The following is an 18,388-nucleotide window of genomic DNA, read 5'->3' on the forward strand; positions in this document are numbered from 1 at the left end:
GTATCATATTTTCCAAATTTATGCTGCTATTTTGACTATAAATACTACTACACAAGACACTCATGACAGGTCTGCTTAATATAATGCTAATACAATGTATTTCTATCCAAATAATAAATTGCCACTTATACATATCGAGGCATGAATACATGTATCAAAGACCATTTCACCTTAAGGTGACAAACATTTGCAGGTCAGCATAATATATTTTACTAATCGTTGTGTATGTATGATTTTTCGCGTGCGCACTCTCAATTTTTTGAGGGGATTCCGCGTGAAAATTAAAGCTCTCAGGGGGGCCCGCTTATACGGGTGGACTTATTGTTTAATGGGGGCCTGGGAGGACACCGTCCTCCTAAACTCCCTGCCAGCACGCCCCTGTCATAATCTGATAAAAGATAGGTTCCCACAGCAACCAAGTCTACCAAAAAGCCATAATGGTTGTCACAATGTCTTGACAAGTCCACAAATTTTTCAGTTTGGACATGGGCAATAACTATGTTATAAAAAAATGTTAGGTCGTGGGTTCAAAAGTGATACAGAACTGAGGGCCTTGTCAGGAAGATGTGCCTAGTCAATCGGTTGGGACAAATACTGATGTCTCATGTAGACATTGGCGTTCACATAAAAGAACCTTAAATAAGAGTTCATCGTAGCACCTCTCTGTCCAAGCTAAATTCCCCTCACAGCACACTGCATGGTGTTTGATGCCCATGTCATTAGCCTGGTTGATGTAGAAAAGTAGGACTTATAAACACAATTTCATTTCATTAAAAAAAAGGTTGAAAATCAATAAGCTTTATCTCACGAACATAACCATGATTAACAAGGCAATTGGGTGGAGCATTCATAAGATTTTTCAAATTGATCAGTCTTTGTTCCTTTTCTGAAATACCTGGGGTCTCCTGAAACTACAAGTATAGTGGCAATCTGTTTCACAGAGAATTACGAGTCTCGTATAATATCTCTGTCACAGATGACTGCCTTAACACGTGCTGTCACAGCACGCGGTGTGAATCATTGGCTGAATGGCGCGTGCTTTGTTTACATAAGACATAACTGCTTCGGAGAGAATGCTGCATTTTAGTCATTTTAATACCCATTTACACTAAATCGGAAATAATTTTTAACTACAAATACGTCAAACGCCTTTATTTATTTTTCCAATATATACAAAAAATGTTTTAGAATTTAATTTGTCGCAGGAAAAAAGTTAATATTTCTAGCTCATTAAGCCGCATCAATGTCATCCTTATCAGTGATTGTCGCGGCCTAGCAAATATTCACTGCGGATCAGTGTGGTATAGTGGTCAACAATAATTCTTGTAGGGATAATCAAGTCTTTTTAGTGAGCCTTACAGAGCATTTTAATACCCATTTACACTAAATCGGAAATAATTTTTAACTACAAATACGTCAAACGCCTTTATTTATTTTTCCAATATATACAAAAAATGTTTTAGAATTTAATTTGTCGCAGGAAAAAAGTTAATATTTCTAGCTCATTAAGCCGCATCAATGTCATCCTTATCAGTGATTGTCGCGGCCTAGCAAATATTCACTGCGGATCAGTGTGGTATAGTGGTCAACAATAATTCTTGTAGGGATAATCAAGTCTTTTTAGTGAGCCTTACAGAGCATTTGGATACAGACCACCATTAATTCTCTCCCCTTTCCCCCCATTTTCCATGGTGATTTTTTTTTTTACTTTTGGTGTAAAATGTAAGTAAACGGTTTGAATTTACAGTTTCTGCCAGGTTTTAGTGAGTATTCATGATTTTGAGGGAGAAGGATAACAGATAGTATGCTGCTTCCAGTTTGTGTATCAAGATCTCCAGGGTGAACCTCATGGTTTTTTTTTTAGCAAGGCGTTGCTGTTGCCTAATGTTGCTTCATCTGTGGTAGAAAACGTTCAACACAACAAAAATTTGGGAAAATGTTAGAGCTAGTCAAAGAGACCAAAATTAACATTGAAGTCATTGGGGGGGGGGGGGAAGTCAAATAAAAGGCAACCTGAGCCATCAACACACAAAAAAGGGTCTGCAGACAAAAAAAAATAATCTCCATTTAATAACTTTTAATGGAATATTTTATTGATTTAATAACACACATGCAAATGTTTCAGTCTTCTTTTAAATATGTAAAAGATATGAAATAAAACAAATATTTACAGATTACTGGATCCAGATAGAGTTTCTATTGGAATTTACATTCTGGTAACACAACTTCTTTTTTAATGATTTATTTAGGTAATTCTTTACCTACATGTACCTTTCTTCTCTTTGGTTTTTTGTCATAAAAATAAACATTTGTTTAATTGGTAACAAAATAATAATTATATTTTATTTCACAATACAATGCTGAATTGAATTCATTGGAAGATAATTTCAGACTTTATTAGGATCAAGATTTCTTTTAATCTTCTATTATAGTTATTAGCACTGTCAAGGCACAATTCATTAATGATCATTTTTTCAATCTTCATTTTGTATAATTATGCATCTATAGTACTTAATGGTTCAATCAACTGGGTTGTTTTATGTGCTACTAAAATATTTCCAACAACAGAACATAATATTCACATCTATTTTTGATATGAATAAAACAACACGTATAATGTTCATTTATTTCTCAATGCTAATATAGAACTGTTTCTTCTTAGGCCAACTGTTTTAACACACAGTTAATTTAATAAATGTTAAAAGGCCAATAAACCAAGCCATACAAATGTTTTCCATGAAATGGAAATTATATGATAATAATTGTTAGATGGTTTGTCTTCTCTTGTAAGGTACATGACTTGAGTAAAAATTGTTATTTTTCATTGATGTTAACCTTTCTCTTTCTGCTGGTGGTATATTTGGACGTATTTTAAAATTGGGGCCATGAAGTGTATAAAATCTTCTCAAAGCTTTATCGATTTCCTTCCTTATGAAAAGCATAAAAAGCTTTTGACCGATGGGATTAAGATGGACTCCATCATCTAGCATATGTGGTTTTTCTGGCCCCCTCCTGAAAAATCTTTCATGTTTTGATAATCTAATTTTAGTCTTGTGCTTAAGCATGCGTTTCAGTTCACTATTCAGTTCTTTACGATCTTTATCATAGTCTTCAGCCGTTTGATAACGAGGTTTTGGGCGCACAAATACTGATCCTATAAGTACAGGAATTCCTCTAGAGTGAACAATACGTTCAGCCAATCTCACCATAGCACTCGCTATAGACTCGGGTCGTTTTCTTGGATTGATATCATTTCCTCCACTTTGTATGAAGACTAGATGTGTTGATTCTGGAATATCATCAATCATAGATAAGATGTTTTCTATCTGAAATCAGACATACAAATATTTCTGTTAATATCAGTTCAACCTAAAAATTAAATTTGAAAGATGAGGCAATTTAAGCTGGAGTGATAAAGGAACATCTAAATTTTATATCTGTTAATAAAAATAATAATACATTCTTATGTAGCGCATTCTAAAACATAACAATTTACACAGTAAAAAGCATGGCACATTTTCAACACGCTTTACAAAATAATAAAACTACATAAGAGGAAAATTTCAGTAAAACTGCAATAAAATACACGATTTACAAAATATAAAAAATTAAAATAAGATTGTTACAGATAATAAAACTAAGTAAGAGGAAACTTCAGTAAAACTGTAATAAGATATGTAAAAGAGTAACTATAAAAACATGACGACAAAAAGTTTAACATCCGAAATGGCGGTGGAAAAGATGGGTTTTGATTAGTTTTTTGAAAGTTTAAATGTTCATCAAGGCTCTAATTTCGCATGTCAGTCCATTCCATAAGGTAGGGGCATATCGTGAGCAGATTCGGTCACCGTAAAATTTATTGTTTGCTAGTAGGCAAGTGATGGTGCTTGGGTAAAACGGGTTGCTTTTAGCAGTCTCTTGAGTATAGAAGATAAAGGCATAAATGCCCAATCACATCATTTTATGGTGGTAAAGATTTTGTTGGACAAAATATAAACCCAAATTTTGGGCCTTCTTTGAGAGAGAGAGAGAGAGAGAGAGAGAGAGAGAGAGAGGGGGTTTAACTCCACTCCACACAAACTAGATTATTTCGGGACTAACATATGGTTTAATTTTATTTCAATAATTCGCTTGCGCGTAGGGGTCTTTAGCGGTGGGAGGAAACCGGAGGACCGGGAGAAAACCCACAAGGTTGGACAGGCGACCCTACTCCTTGTCAGCCTTCTTTGCGGGTGCAGTTTATTGTGCTTTATGGTTAAATTGTTAGAAATGCTAATTTTATTGCATTTAATAAATTGACTGCGGTCAATTTCACTACACGTAAGAGTCCTAATAAGACAAGCTCAAGCCAAAGCTGGCAAATATGAAGTGAAGTGAAATGTGGCTTAACGTATTACTGTTCTGCTTCGACTGGGCTAATGAAGATGTTAGATCATAGATGGGCATATGCCTTACACTGTACCAGGGGATCTTTTATGTGCATGCTAGCACTAGGTTGGGACCTCGTTTTTTTGTACCATCCGAACAACTTGACAGCTGTCCTTGTCAGGCCCTCCGTCCTGCACCACTGACAAGGGTAAACCATGCCACAATGAACTTTCTCGGCCAACACCAGGAGCGAACCTGCAACCTCCAGGATAGTGAGAAACGTCTTACCCACTGACCTTGCATTTGCAAATTAATCTGAAGGCGAGCCCCAATTTTAATATACAGTCAGTAGGCTACCATTTATGTCAAAAAAAAAAAGGTGGTAATGGCATGCCTGTTTAGGATTAAGTGACATTTATATTTAAATCAAAGCTTCTATTCCATTATACTATGTATGATTACGACAATCTGTATCCCAGAAGCCTTTCGCGCCAGTGAAACATGGCACATCATGCATAAAATGTATCACTAACTTAGCACTTTTTACCATTACAGTTTGTACTGTTAAAAATAGCATGTGTCAAAAACAGACATGTCACCTGTGATCCAGACCGCCCATGATAAGAAATATCATGTTCGGGATGAACCTTTTCTCTTGTATCTCGAGAAAACTCTTCCAGTCTGCGTACAAACGAATGACCTAAAATTGCTACTTTCATGTTTCGAGCCAAACGAACTTGTCATGCGCGCTGTTGGACTGGCCACAAATCCCAAAATACAGACGACAGACGTTACTCTCTCTTTTTGTAACACACAATTTTTCATTTGTAAATGCTTAAGCTTACTTTATTTCTACACAGCCGAAGTAAACGACTGAACACAAACATTGGTATTTCGAGATAGGAATTGGAAAGTCATTTATATAATTCGTTTCGGACTATAGTCAGGACACTCCCAAATTTTATACATTTGCTGCGGTATTAAAACATGTCAGCCCCCATTTGTCAATGTGACTTTGTTTATTAGTTTCATCATTTTTAAAGAATTTTTGAGTTTTACGTAATACAATGCTTCGACGAGAGAGCCAAAAGGCGGTGCACCGTATTGTCTGGTTAATATTTTGATATGTCATTGTCATTTTTTAATTTCGATGAAAACTATCTCGTCAACACTAATAGTAGCATTGCCAACGGGTTTTCAGATACTACCATTGACTCAAAAATGACAACGATACTGCAATTGTGAACTATCTAGAATGAATAATCTGAAAAAATTTCGAAAAGATATTGAAAATTAAAAAAGTTATAGCGTTTTAAAGAAGGCAAACCAGAGGCGCTAAAAAACGGCTTTTTTTAAAAACCGCAAAAAAGTGACCGAAGCCAATATCTCAGTAACTATACAAGATAGGTCTATGAAAATTGCACTAATTAAAGATCTAGATGTACTTGATAAAGCCAAATTGTCGCTATAATATTCTAGTATATACTTTTTATGTTACAGAGGTTCAAAGTTGGGATCCGTGCCGATTTCGCACAAATCACAGCAAAATTTTTTTCAAATTTGTGTTTACTTAAATTGTAGCGCTTTGACATTAATACAGAGGCTTATTTTTTAATGAATAAGCACACATAAAAGTGTTTTCAGTCTGTTCTGTTATTTATTTTTTGCATGACAACACCTTAAATCACAATTTTTGACTGTATGATGTCAATGTCGAAGAGAAACAAGTTTATGTATGTAATTGGGCATCTACTGGTTCCGAGGCCATTGACCACTGGCCATTCACAGTCATACAACAATTATAAACCGGTTATACTAACGTATACTGTGGATATTTTTAAAAATCATGAAAGTGTGTGGCAAAATGAGAAATAAACCTGTAAGCTTTTGGCAGATTTGCCGCCTTTGCCACGCCAACTGCTTTAGTTGTTTAGAAGCTGCCATGTACATCAATTTGAAATTGTTTGTTTCAGGAATGAAAATTAACAATTAAACTATGATTTATATAACAGCTATATTTTTTATTGATCAACATCACTACAATTTCAAATAAAAACAGACATAATTAATAGACATAATTAAAACATTTGAATATCTTAAAAGAGTCCAAATTAAAAGGTAAGCTTATAAAAAGTAAGATATGATCTACATGAAAGAGTATTAAAAAAATTAATTTGTGATACATGTGCATTACGATATACTATATTATAATATCAGTGGTAGAAGTCTAGCTTTCTTGTTGAGACATTATCCCATGAAAATAAAAACAATATAAACATTCAGATGGTGATACATCTTGCCGAGACATTATCTATGTCATAAAAATATAAAAATATTAAAAACAAAATCACAATAAGATCAAAATTCATATCTGTTACTTTTTAATATGAAATTAAAAATGTTCACCCACCGGTTTAAAATAAATGATAAAAAAAAAGAAACCATTTACATTTATCAACAAATATAAGATTTCTAATACATGTATCTTACAAAAACAAACAATAATAACAATATAAAATAATCACATTATTCATATGCGATATTTTTCAAAATAAACAAAAACATTTGACGCATCAGGCCACTTCTTTCAGGTAGAAAATGTTAAAAATAAAATAAATATTATCACAAATATTGAAATAACAAAAATAAGATTACTAACACTGATTTCAAACAATAAATTAAACTAACTTCTATGATTCATACCAAATTTATAATAATTATGGACTTTCTTGAGAATGCTGAGAAACAGTCAGTTTCAAGCCCCCCTTTTTATAGTCCTCATGCAAATTGTATGAGTAGGCCTATATATCATCATCATTTGTCTATTTTATGTTGTACCAAGTAATATCAGGGATCGCCTTTGGCTATGTTTGGATTTGGATGAGTATATATTATGTAGCTTACTTCATCAGCTACAGTTCCTGAAAAAAAAATCCAAGGTGGTCAACAACATTCACAATTTTTATCCTTTGTTAGTGAAATGTCTGGTTAAAGTTTGGTTGGTAGCTTTAGTAACATTCAATATAATAAAAAACCCTGTCCAAATCTAACATCATTTTTTTTACACTGAAGTCTGGGGGGGGGGGTAATTATGGTCTGAACCCTGATCAACCACGAGTTACCTCCCTTTAATTCCACACGATTCAATTTCAGCCATTTTACGAATTCCTACGGGGGATACAGACTTAACAAATGGTCAAACTAAGTAGTTAATGAATTGGGCTTTCCAAATATACCAAAATCTTGAGCGTCGAGGGCCTTTTTCGAAAATTTCTCTCAACTTCAAATTTTCAATTCATGAAAAATATCAGAAAATCTTACCTCAGCTTCTCAAAATCCTACTAAACATCACGTGGTCAATGTTTGACACTTTGAATATTCATGACAAGGCGTAACACGACGTATACTTTTCTCGGTCAACTTTTTGTGATGTCTGTAAATAGTACAGCCAGCGCTCCTAGCGGCGTTTAGCATCGCTACTAATAGTAATTCAACTTATTGTAATTACAATAAAACAACACACACACACTCACTAACACACAAACAAATCAATGACATTGACAGTGCATGTGTAGTATAATGAAATAGAAATTTTGTTTCTAGTTTGCTTGCAACTATCATTGAAACCTCTGACCAAATTTCTATTTTCTTAGCCTCAAAATGGCCAAAGTTTTAACTTGTGAAATTGTGTGGCCTAGATTTAAAACCCCATTATGGAAGCCAAGAAATATAATGTTCATTTTATATAATTAGTTCTGATTTAAATCATGGATTCGCCAACAAATAATTAGTTGTCAAAGCAATTTTTTATTCAGTTTATTCGATATTGAATATCTATACTAATATTTGTGACTGTCGTTTGTCTGTCTGTCTGTCTGCCTTGGCGGCTACACTAGGTCTGCCCGAGTCTGAAATTTGGGGTATAGGGGTAGCTCGGGCCGGGGAGTAACAAAGGCCAGGTGGCGTTAGTCTACCACTTCCGGTTTCGGAGTTATGACCCCTGAGTGAAGCTGGTCTGTTTGGGGTTGGCGGCTACACTAGGTCTGTCCCGAGTCTGAAATTTGGGGTATAGGGGTAGCTCGGACCGGGGATTAACATAGGCCAGGTGGCGTTAGTCTACCACTTTCGGTTTCGGAGTTATGACCCCCGAGCGAAGCCGGGTATCCTGCTAGTTTTTTAATAAAATTATCATGGATAAGTTACTATGACCTATATTAAATACAGAGTTGACTTTATAGCCATGAAAGTAAGAAAAATGACCTGAAAATTACTGAAATGATATCCAGTTTTATTTATTTTATGATCTCTGTTTTTGTAAATGTTTCTGTTTGAAAAGTATGCTCATTTCTTTTGACAGTTGTTATAGAAGATTTAGTACGAAAACAAATAAAGCTCGGGAAGCTGTTCAGATTTATAAACCAGGGCAGAAATTACATGGTTACACAGTTAAACAGGTTACATTTTCTTTAACTTTATGTTTTATAACTAGTAGAAACAACTTGGTGTCTGTCTTGTGGGCAATAGGCAGTGCAACATTTAGCTGCCCAACAAAGACACAAAACAATGAATCCAAAATGTCACAAGTGTGTGACAAAGCCCTTCATTATATAACCTTAAAAAAAGAATTCATGAAATGCCGGAATAAACCAAAATGAATACCGGTAATATAAAACTGCCAACTTCGTGAACTTGCTACACAATATCTCTCTCACAGATGTGTCTACTGGCAATTGGTATGTCATCAGGTGCAACAGTGAGTAAGATGCGGGGTTGCTAAGTTTCTGTAGATTTTCCAGTGTGGTTTTCCCTTGTCAGTGGTGCAGGACAGAGGGCCTGGCAAGGGACAGTGTCTAGTCATTTGGAGGGGAAAAAATAAAGGTACTGTGTACACATTGGCATGCACGCGAAAGAACCCTCAACGGCCGAATTTCTAAATAAGAGTAGGCTATAGTGCTGGTATCCGGAACAAATTTCCCTCATAGCACACTGTATCTATTAGCTAAGTCAGTGTGGAAAAGTAGGAAGTTCTCCTTTTCATTTCGTGTGGGAAATTATGATTGGACATATATCAAATGCCATTTTTATTTGAAATGAAATGATTGATTAGAGACATACATATTTTATTGATTTTATTTATTTGGTATATTTTAGTTAGTAGATATTCCAGAATTATATTTAACAGCTGTAACTTTAAAACATGATAAAACACAGGCACAACATTTACATGCTGCTAGAGAGGATGATAATAATTTATTTAGGTAAGATTTATAGCAGATATATTAACCATTTAAAGATCCATTATGATGTCAGTAATTATTGAATATCCAAACATTGACATTGTATGTGATGTGTTAAACAATCAGATGGGAGTCACGGTGGTTCACTGTTCAAGAGGTCCAGGGTTCTATCCATGTGTTTGCTGGCAAAGTTCCCAGTGATTTTCCAGGGCTTTTTCGTCTTGCCAGCGATGTCCGTCCTGTGTACACTTTGTCGTGCTAAAATAAGCCTTGACAGGTGAAATTCTATTGCTGTCAAAATTGCCCTCATAGCACACTGTATAACATATGGCCAGTGTTCATTAGCCATGTTGGGGCAGAAAAGTAGGTCATTAAACCCCGTTTTCAAATTGAAATAAAACTTTCAATCCTTTGTATTGAAATTGAAATGTACCTATTAATCTTTTGTATTTAAAGCGGCATTAGGTAAGATTAGATAAAGAACTGGCAGTGCTTGCTATAATAGTTGAAAAATAGATAATGAAAAGGGAATATGGTGTAAATTTCAGTCAAATTACTTCACTCTGAGCCTAGATATCGGCAATACAATTATAGTCTAGCCTTGATTTTCATTACTGCCATTGTTACGATAATAAAAAAAAGTCTCAATTATCCATTTTTATGATAACCACCTCAACTACAAAATGTATTTAAATCAACTTATATCATAGCCATCCAATGGCATTGTGAGTTGATTATGGTCTTGGTAAGTTAATTAATGTCTAATTAATCACTTATATAATATTTCAGGCTTAAAGAAAGACATAAAACAGGCAGATTTAGCTCTTGCATAATGCCTGTTTAAGTCTTACTGTTTATCATGAATTTTAGCAATCAATCTTTTGTATTTTGGTGTTAGTTTTTAAAATGCAATGTAACAATCATTCTTTTATATTTTCATGTTAGTTTATAAATTGACATGCATTAACTGGTCAATCTTTGTATTTTAGTGTTAGTTTTCGAACGACACCGATGGACAGTACAGGAGTACCACACATCTTAGAACACACAGCATTATGTGGTTCAAAAAAATACCCAGTGAGGGATCCATTCTTTAAAATGTTGAGTCGCTCATTGGCTACATTTATGAATGCATTTACAGGTAATGTTTTAATCTTTTTTTACCTTTTTATATGCTCACATGGAAATGTGGACGCATATTGCCGATTTGTATGAAATTTATGTGCCTCATTTAAGGAGTAGAAAGAAGAATCCTATTGAATTTCAGCAATTTTCGTTTATTAAGTCTAGAGTTATGGCCCTTGTTTCACTTTGTTGAATCTTGTGAACATTCTAACCCCAAAAGTTATCATCCGATCTTTGTGAAATTTACATGCATTATTTAAATTAGTGAAACGAAGACCCCTATTGAATTTCAGCAATTTCCGTTAATTATGTCTAGAGTTATGATCATTGTTTCACTTTGTTAAACCTTGAGAACACTCTTAACAACAAAAAATATCATCTGATCTGTGTGAAATTTATATGCATCATTGAGATTATTTAAACGACAAAGCCCCCAAGCATTGTGAATGCCCCCAATTACCTACAAAAGAATAAATATGTGACAACTCTTGCCGACCACTGGGATGATTTAGCTGCTGTGGTCATGTGTTTCGTTACCTGGCAACCTGTCTTTAGATTTAATTGTATAGCTTACTGTATTTGATAATATATCAAACAACAGGGATGTAGCCACGGCAGGCGCTTGCGGCCGGCACAATTTTTTGCTGCCCAGCACAAAGAAAAAATCGAAGAAAGCCGCCCAGTCGTATTTAAACCCCTTCATCCTTCTCTGTACATAAACTCAGCGCTTGAAATTTACCACGGCAAACGGCAAAGTCATGGTAAAAGCCGACGCAAACCATGTCTGCCACGGCATAATTTATTTTTGTGTGCCGTAGTAGACCCTATCATCCCAAATTAGTTTAAAGAAAGAAGTATTGGTATTTTGTTTATTTATATTTAGAAGTTGTGTAGGTCTATTCATTTTACAATTCTACGATCTTTAAATTTGTATATTTGCTGTAAATAGGTCACCCAGGCCAATTTACAGCACTCCAATGTTAAAGGTTTAGATGTCGTAAATGGTGTCGTAATTCGTGAGACACAAGTCAAATATAACAACGTGTTTTAATTATCAATATCTACCTGTTGTCATAATTCGTTGTACTCAAATAAAACACAAACACCGTTTTAAGAATCGTTTTAATTTTTAATCTCAAAGTAATATTTGAAAAAAAAAAAAATAACTGAGAAACAGAGTGGGGTGGGGCAATTTTATGCCCGGTCGGTTAGTATCAAAAAGTTTTTAGATCCCTGGCAGAGTCTCTGTATCATTGATGAAAATTAAGTGAATTTGGTAAAAATTTGAATACATAAATGGAAATTTGATAGCTATTTTTTCCACCACTCAGCAAATCCTGGCTACATCCCTGAAACAATACGTCCTATATATGTTTTAGTGAATAGAACTGGTTAACTCATGCAGACCCTAGTTATTGTCCTGTGCAGCTACCCTGAAGCTCTGCGATACCTTTTCAAAGAAATACAAACATTCAGATTGCATATAGGTTTGACGGTTGACCTCAAGTCCCCAATTTCCATGTGGTGTAAGTTCCTTGTTAACCATGTCTATATACATGCCGAAGTTACATTGGTATGTGATCATCACAAGATTTCTTTTTCAAAATTGTTCATGGCAGACATTTTTTATATGAGGTTAGCAGATGCTAGAATGTTGTCACTTGAAGTTGTTGTCACTTTCATGAAACGGTCTATAAGTTGATTTATTTTTAAAATTTCAATACCAATGTCAGAAAATGTTATTTTTTTGTGACACAAATTTTAACTGAGGTTATTCTGTAATTTTTCTTTCTTTCAGCTGATGATTGGACGATGTATCCATTTTCAAGTCAGAATTATCAAGACTTTCAGAATTTATTATCTGTTTATATGGATGCTGCTTTTTACCCAGAATTAAGGGAACTAGATTTTTTGTAAGTACATGTAGATGTTGGGAATTCATTTCCTTTATATTTTAAAAATAATACGGTAATTTTTATGAATTGCTGTTTATCTTTTCAAATTAAATGAATTGATGTTTATCTTTATGTTATTTATAGTCAAGAAGGGTGGAGACTTGAACACGAGGATCCAGCCAATCCAAAATCACCAATTATATTTAAAGGCATTGTTTATAATGAGATGAAAGGGGTTTTTGTAAGTTAATTTTACATTTAATTATTAATCTTTTAATCTGTACCATATGAACTTATGTTCAGTTGATGGATTGGTAATATGCATATAAAAATCACTTTGCAGTGCATGTATATTGTCCATAGCATTTAGAATTCAGTGTCACTTCAAGCAAAAAACACTAATTTGTACATGAAACAAAAGGGAGGTAACTATTAAATGTTTGCAGACCATCATTAAATTCCACATGGACTTTAATGTTAATTCGGTCTCTTTGCCTGGTTCCACCTTTTTCCTAAATTTTTGTTTGACTGAATGCTTTCCACCACAGATAGAGTAATAAATGACCATGTCTTTGCTTCAAAGTATGTATGAAGTTGATCAGTGAAATTTTGAGATACACAATCCTGAAGTACCTTACAATAAACATATAACCGTACATATCACCATAACCAACCCCTGATCTGTTACGTTTCTGCATCTAAACCATGAATATTTACCAAAACCTGGCAGAAAATATTAGTTCAAACCATCTTCTTCGATCTAAGACGACCAAAATGGCCATGCAAAAGGGAGGAAAATGGGGAGAGAGAGAAAGACAAAGACTTTTAATATTAGGATCTTCATTCATTGGCACTTAGATGGTGGAATTTGGTGGTGGTGTGCCTCCACTTTTGAAGTGTTCTATAGGCTTAATTATCAGATATACAATCCTAATAATTGTATGGCACTAGACAGCCATAAATGGACTCATTCTTAGCAGAAATTGGTGATCATTTATTTGACTACCGAGATCTTTTGGGTCCACTTTATTAGGAATGATAATTATCTCAGAAACTACATCTACAAGAAAGAAATTACTGATATTATACAACATGAAATAGAATACGGAAGCAGCAACATTCACATTAGAACTACAGAATCTATGCTTTTGTCCTTAGACCCAAGAGATGACAGTTAGTTACTGCTCTTAAATAACTTGTCTAGCTTACACTTTATATATGTAAAACAAGAAGTTAATTCCTGTAAACCACATGAATAATGATGAGATGAGGAAATCACTGTAGAACGTTGGAATACGATGTTTATGATTTAGCAACACGGTCTTTTGACAAAAAAAAACCCACACAAATCTACAAAAAAAAATCTTCCTGCATTATATGGCCTTAACATTAAAGTGAATGGCAATTTTGTCAACCCATGTCTTCAGAGCGTTTAAGGCTGAAAAATGATTCAACACAGGTCAGTTAGAGATGACTATCTGAATGATTTGTGCTTTCCTTATCTTTTAGCAAGTTACTGTAAAATATTATGGTTCACTCCAACAAAGAACTGTTTTGACAATTAAGTATAGGAATTCATCTGTAGTGTAATTTAAGAACAGGGTTCTTAATCCATTTTGAAACAATCTTAAATTAAGATCCTGCCAAACCAAAAAATTTTAATTGTCAGTTGAATACCCCACTTCTTTCCTTGGTTTTGATGGGGACTACTATATGTTTCAAAGGAGGACATCATAGGATTATTATATTTTCTGTGTAGTTGAGATGCTTGGTAGACACCTTTCTGAAAACCATGGTAGTTGTTGTTATCAAGTCTGAACTTAATTATAAAACTGTAAGAATTTCCTATAGTCAAAAAATAAAGATGATAAACTTCAATATATTCCTTCACAAGCAATACACAGTGTTAGGCAACACAAATAAAATAACTTGTTTCTCGGGCACCGCCCGCACGCAAAATTGGTTGCGCGTGCAGTCTATTTATTAGTCTTGATGAAAAAAAAAAAATATGTAACGCCCGCCCGCACATCGACAAGCAAGTCGTAAAAAAAATATCCCGCATGTACCTACATCCGCCATACATGTATATCTATTCAAATGTATTAAAACTGATTCAGATGAACATGCTGTCTTTTTTATCCGAACAATGGCGAAGTTTGGCAGATTTGCCTTTTTTATTGATATCGAAAGAACCTCCATTTTGTATCACGTGATATTAATTACCTCCCCTGATAAACTAGAATTTGATTCGTGTTAAAAGTCATTGGCGACAATATTTCAATCATTCGATCGTAATCGGCTCATTATTGCCGGCTTCAGTCGGTCCTTGTTTGGAAAATCCTATTGATAAAATAATGAACCGTAGAACAGGTTAATTAATTATAGCTAAGAATACGATACGATGACGATAGTCGTCATAATGCATACCTTAGAATCTGGGTCATTATTAGCACATTTACGGTAGTTTCGATAATCCGGAAAATAATAATTGGATTACCGATTTGATGGTTTTACTGACCAGTTGTTAGTTAGATTTAAATAGTCATTCAATATAAACACCGGATAGAACACCGAATATCCTGAGAAACACACCGAATATCCCAAGAAACAGTATTTCCGGCAATCTCCAATACCGATGACACGGTGTGACATGCATTGGTTGGAATTCGGTAAATAATTATAAATAAACCGGCGATACTAGATTTAGTTTTAAATACTGTTTACCATGATTATTATTTTTGATACACCTGGTGAAAGAGGCTTAGTTTTTAAAAATATTGTTGTCTTTATGGAGGGCTATTACATAGTCGTATGGAATTTTATTTTAAACCAATTTCAATTATGTGAATTAAATATGGAAAATTATTTTCCTTTCAGTCAGTGTTCAGTCTAAGTGTTTTAGTAGACTTGATTTTGGGTTTATGTTTTAAGTATGTACAATAAAGTTGAATATAACGGAAAGCAAAAACGTAAACAAGTAATGACTTTCTCATTTAAAAAAAAAAAAAAAGAAAGACCGCCCTCCCGCCCCAACAATTTTCAGCAATAGCCAAATTTTATTTTGCACCATCAATGAGTAAAAAAAAAAAAAGAAACCGCCCTCCCTCCCTACAGTTTCAGCTGTCAGTTGCCCGAGAAACAAGACATTTATTTTGTGTGGCCTTAAATATTTATATTTTCAGTCTAGTTCCAGAAGTATATATACACAAGAAGCATATAATAAATTATTACCCAGTCATACATATGGTGTGGTGTCAGGTGGTGATCCTAAATATATAACAGATTTAACATGGCAACAACTTAAAGATTTTCATGCCTCGCATTATCACCCTAGTAATTCACGGTAAGTTAATACTTGTTCCTTATTCAATTAGGATGTATAGGATGTACTCTTTCTTCCTTGCATATTTAGCACTTATGACTTTGCTGCTCATGGGTGTTAGAGGTCTGACAAACTAGCTGAATACAAAGTGTGTACTACATTTTAAATATCATTTTAGATTTAACACTTACAACTTTGGTGCTGGTGTGCAGCAGTCTATGTTTGTGTTAGATTTTGTGTTTTACTTGTTGATTCATAATTGTTTTCGCTGACTCATTTTAAAGATGCCATAGAAGAAAATCTATTCTACAAAACAAATCACTACTTTCGTTTTCACATCTTTGTAAATAAAAGGGTGAAGGGTGTTGGGTGGGGTGAAATTCAATTGCCGGTACTACTAATTTATATAAAATGTGTAAGCTATCCTTTTGATTTTATTTTAGCTTTTTCACGTATGGTAACTTTCCACTAGAGGATCATTTACAGTTCATTAATGATAAGTATTTACAACATTTCAATCAAATATCCGTCAACACTTCTGTACCATTTGAACCTCGATGGACAAATTCGGTAAGTTAATATGTAATCATCTGGCAATATAATAATATTTGTCTGAAGGCCTAGAATTTCAAGAGAATATCAGAAATTGAATCTCACTAGGATTGTAACAGACATAAATATCTGAATCCTTTAGAAAACTGACACAATATATGTAGCACTATGCAGTTCTATAAGTTCTTCAACCAAGAACTCCCCACATCCAACATGTGACGCATACTCTTCTCTGCTACATATTTAAATAGCCTTGTGATCATCTATTATAGTCTATGGTTATTTTTGTAATTCTTTACTCTTGGACTCCATTTTAAACATGGTGTATATATGTTTGTCTCAGCCGTCAAACCGTTTCTTTAAATGTCACTCTGACAGCTCACGTTGTGAATTTGCATCTTGCTCCAATTATTCAGTTTATGGTTATGCACAGGAATAGCAATACCACAATTCGTTTCTACATTTTTATGTCAAGCGTTGGATACATAGGTTACAAGTATAGATTACAATTAACGTCATTCTCTCTATCTCTCGACCCCACCCAACTTGCTAGGGCGAGTCTACTGATAGAACTTGCTACATCTTCCCCTTTTAAAATCTGTCGGGTGTCTAAATGATGTCTAAAGAAACTTAATCGCGCTCGCTCTTATAAAGAAGATACGTGCATGAGTCATGGGCTTACCCCGGGGAAATGGACCAGGTACTGCCTTTATCTGATTGGTCAGCTGCATGGCACCCAGGAGGACAGGTGTCCACGTTTCTAACGCATGGGTTTGCCATATTTGGATTACTAGACTGATGTCATTGCCTGATTTTAATCTACCAGATATATCCTTGTTAGCCTAGTTCTCGCTGTCAGTGGTACTAGCGAACGACTTCGATACATTAACCACAGCATCTTTAGAGAACTTAAATAACCTCTACAGTATATAGGCTCTATAGCATTACATATATAAGTTTGCAGACTGTAGGAGACAGTTCATCTGATTGGTTCCTTGGCAAATTTGTGGACTTGGTTTCAAGAAAATAACTTAAATATTATAGTTTGTTTTACTAAAATTATTATTTACTATTTAAAAAAAAAAATAATAAAGAAATTATCCACAGGAGTGCATTCCTTCAACTACACAAAATTAGCACTGAGGAATTGGAATGATAATGGCAGACATATTAAAATATTTGTCTGTAGATAAACAATAGTTGAAAATTGTAAGCTGTATTTGTAAATTATATGTTTTAGAGAAAAGGTAAAATAGATTGTGCACCTGATCCACTTGCTGCAGATCCAAATAAGCAGACAACAGTTTCTGTCAGTTATCTTCTAGGAGAGTAAGTTGAATTATAATAATATGCAACTTTCAGTTTGCTGACTGCATTGTCCATTATTTCAACAGCCTGCCCCTCTATAGGATCGGGGGGTTGGATGGCTGAATGGTTAGCACGTGCGTGCTGTATCATAAAGTCTGTCATTGAGTCAACTGGCGTGGTTTTATTCCCCGGTTGTACGTGCATTCCAATGTATACACGGGACCTCGTTTTTTGTCTCATCTGAAGGACTAGACAGCTGTCCTTGTCAGGCCCTCCGTCCTGCATCACTGACAAGGGGGAACCATGCCGGAAAATCTGGATGAACTTTCTCGGTCGATGCAGGGATCGAGCACCCGGCCTCCAGGCTAGTGAGCCAGCGTCTTACCCACTTAGCTACGTGATCCCCCCTTAGCCACGTGATTCCCCTCTTTCTCTATAGGATCTATATTATTTCTGTACATGTTCAGTGCAACATTAGCTTTACTACCGGTATACATTATCCAAAAACAGCAAATTTTGTGCATTTCTTATAATTTTTCACTTTTGAGAATTCTGCAAATAGAGATAGTCATTTTTGAAGA

At 34.6% G+C, this 18,388-nt stretch overlaps 1 protein-coding gene and 1 long non-coding RNA gene across 2 annotated transcripts in view; one reads left to right on the forward strand and one right to left on the reverse strand.

The window, feature by feature from the left end:
* Nucleotides 1-2,066: 2,066 nt before the first annotated feature.
* LOC126807723 (uncharacterized) lies at nt 2,067-5,100 on the reverse strand. The gene is made up of 2 exons (XR_007674157.2): nt 4,968-5,100; nt 2,067-3,326 (listed from the first exon to the last, which is right to left on the reverse strand). It is a non-coding gene; the product is annotated as an uncharacterized LOC126807723 (long non-coding RNA).
* Nucleotides 5,101-7,087: 1,987 nt separating this feature from the next.
* LOC126807718 (presequence protease, mitochondrial) overlaps nt 7,088-18,388 on the forward strand; it is a 32,472-nt gene continuing 21,171 nt past the window's right edge. Inside the window, exons 1-10 of the mRNA XM_056103282.1 lie at nt 7,088-7,116; nt 8,374-8,409; nt 8,726-8,822; nt 9,520-9,626; nt 10,595-10,746; nt 12,529-12,643; nt 12,770-12,866; nt 15,808-15,968; nt 16,391-16,517; nt 17,740-17,828. Of these exons, the coding sequence (XP_055959257.1) occupies nt 7,088-7,116; nt 8,374-8,409; nt 8,726-8,822; nt 9,520-9,626; nt 10,595-10,746; nt 12,529-12,643; nt 12,770-12,866; nt 15,808-15,968; nt 16,391-16,517; nt 17,740-17,828 (1,010 nt within the window). The remainder of the gene's footprint in view (nt 7,117-8,373; nt 8,410-8,725; nt 8,823-9,519; nt 9,627-10,594; nt 10,747-12,528; nt 12,644-12,769; nt 12,867-15,807; nt 15,969-16,390; nt 16,518-17,739; nt 17,829-18,388) is intronic.

The sequence above is a fragment of the Patella vulgata genome, chromosome 9, assembly GCF_932274485.2.
Source record: "Patella vulgata chromosome 9, xgPatVulg1.2, whole genome shotgun sequence".
Classification (NCBI taxonomy): Eukaryota; Metazoa; Mollusca; class Gastropoda; family Patellidae; genus Patella; species Patella vulgata.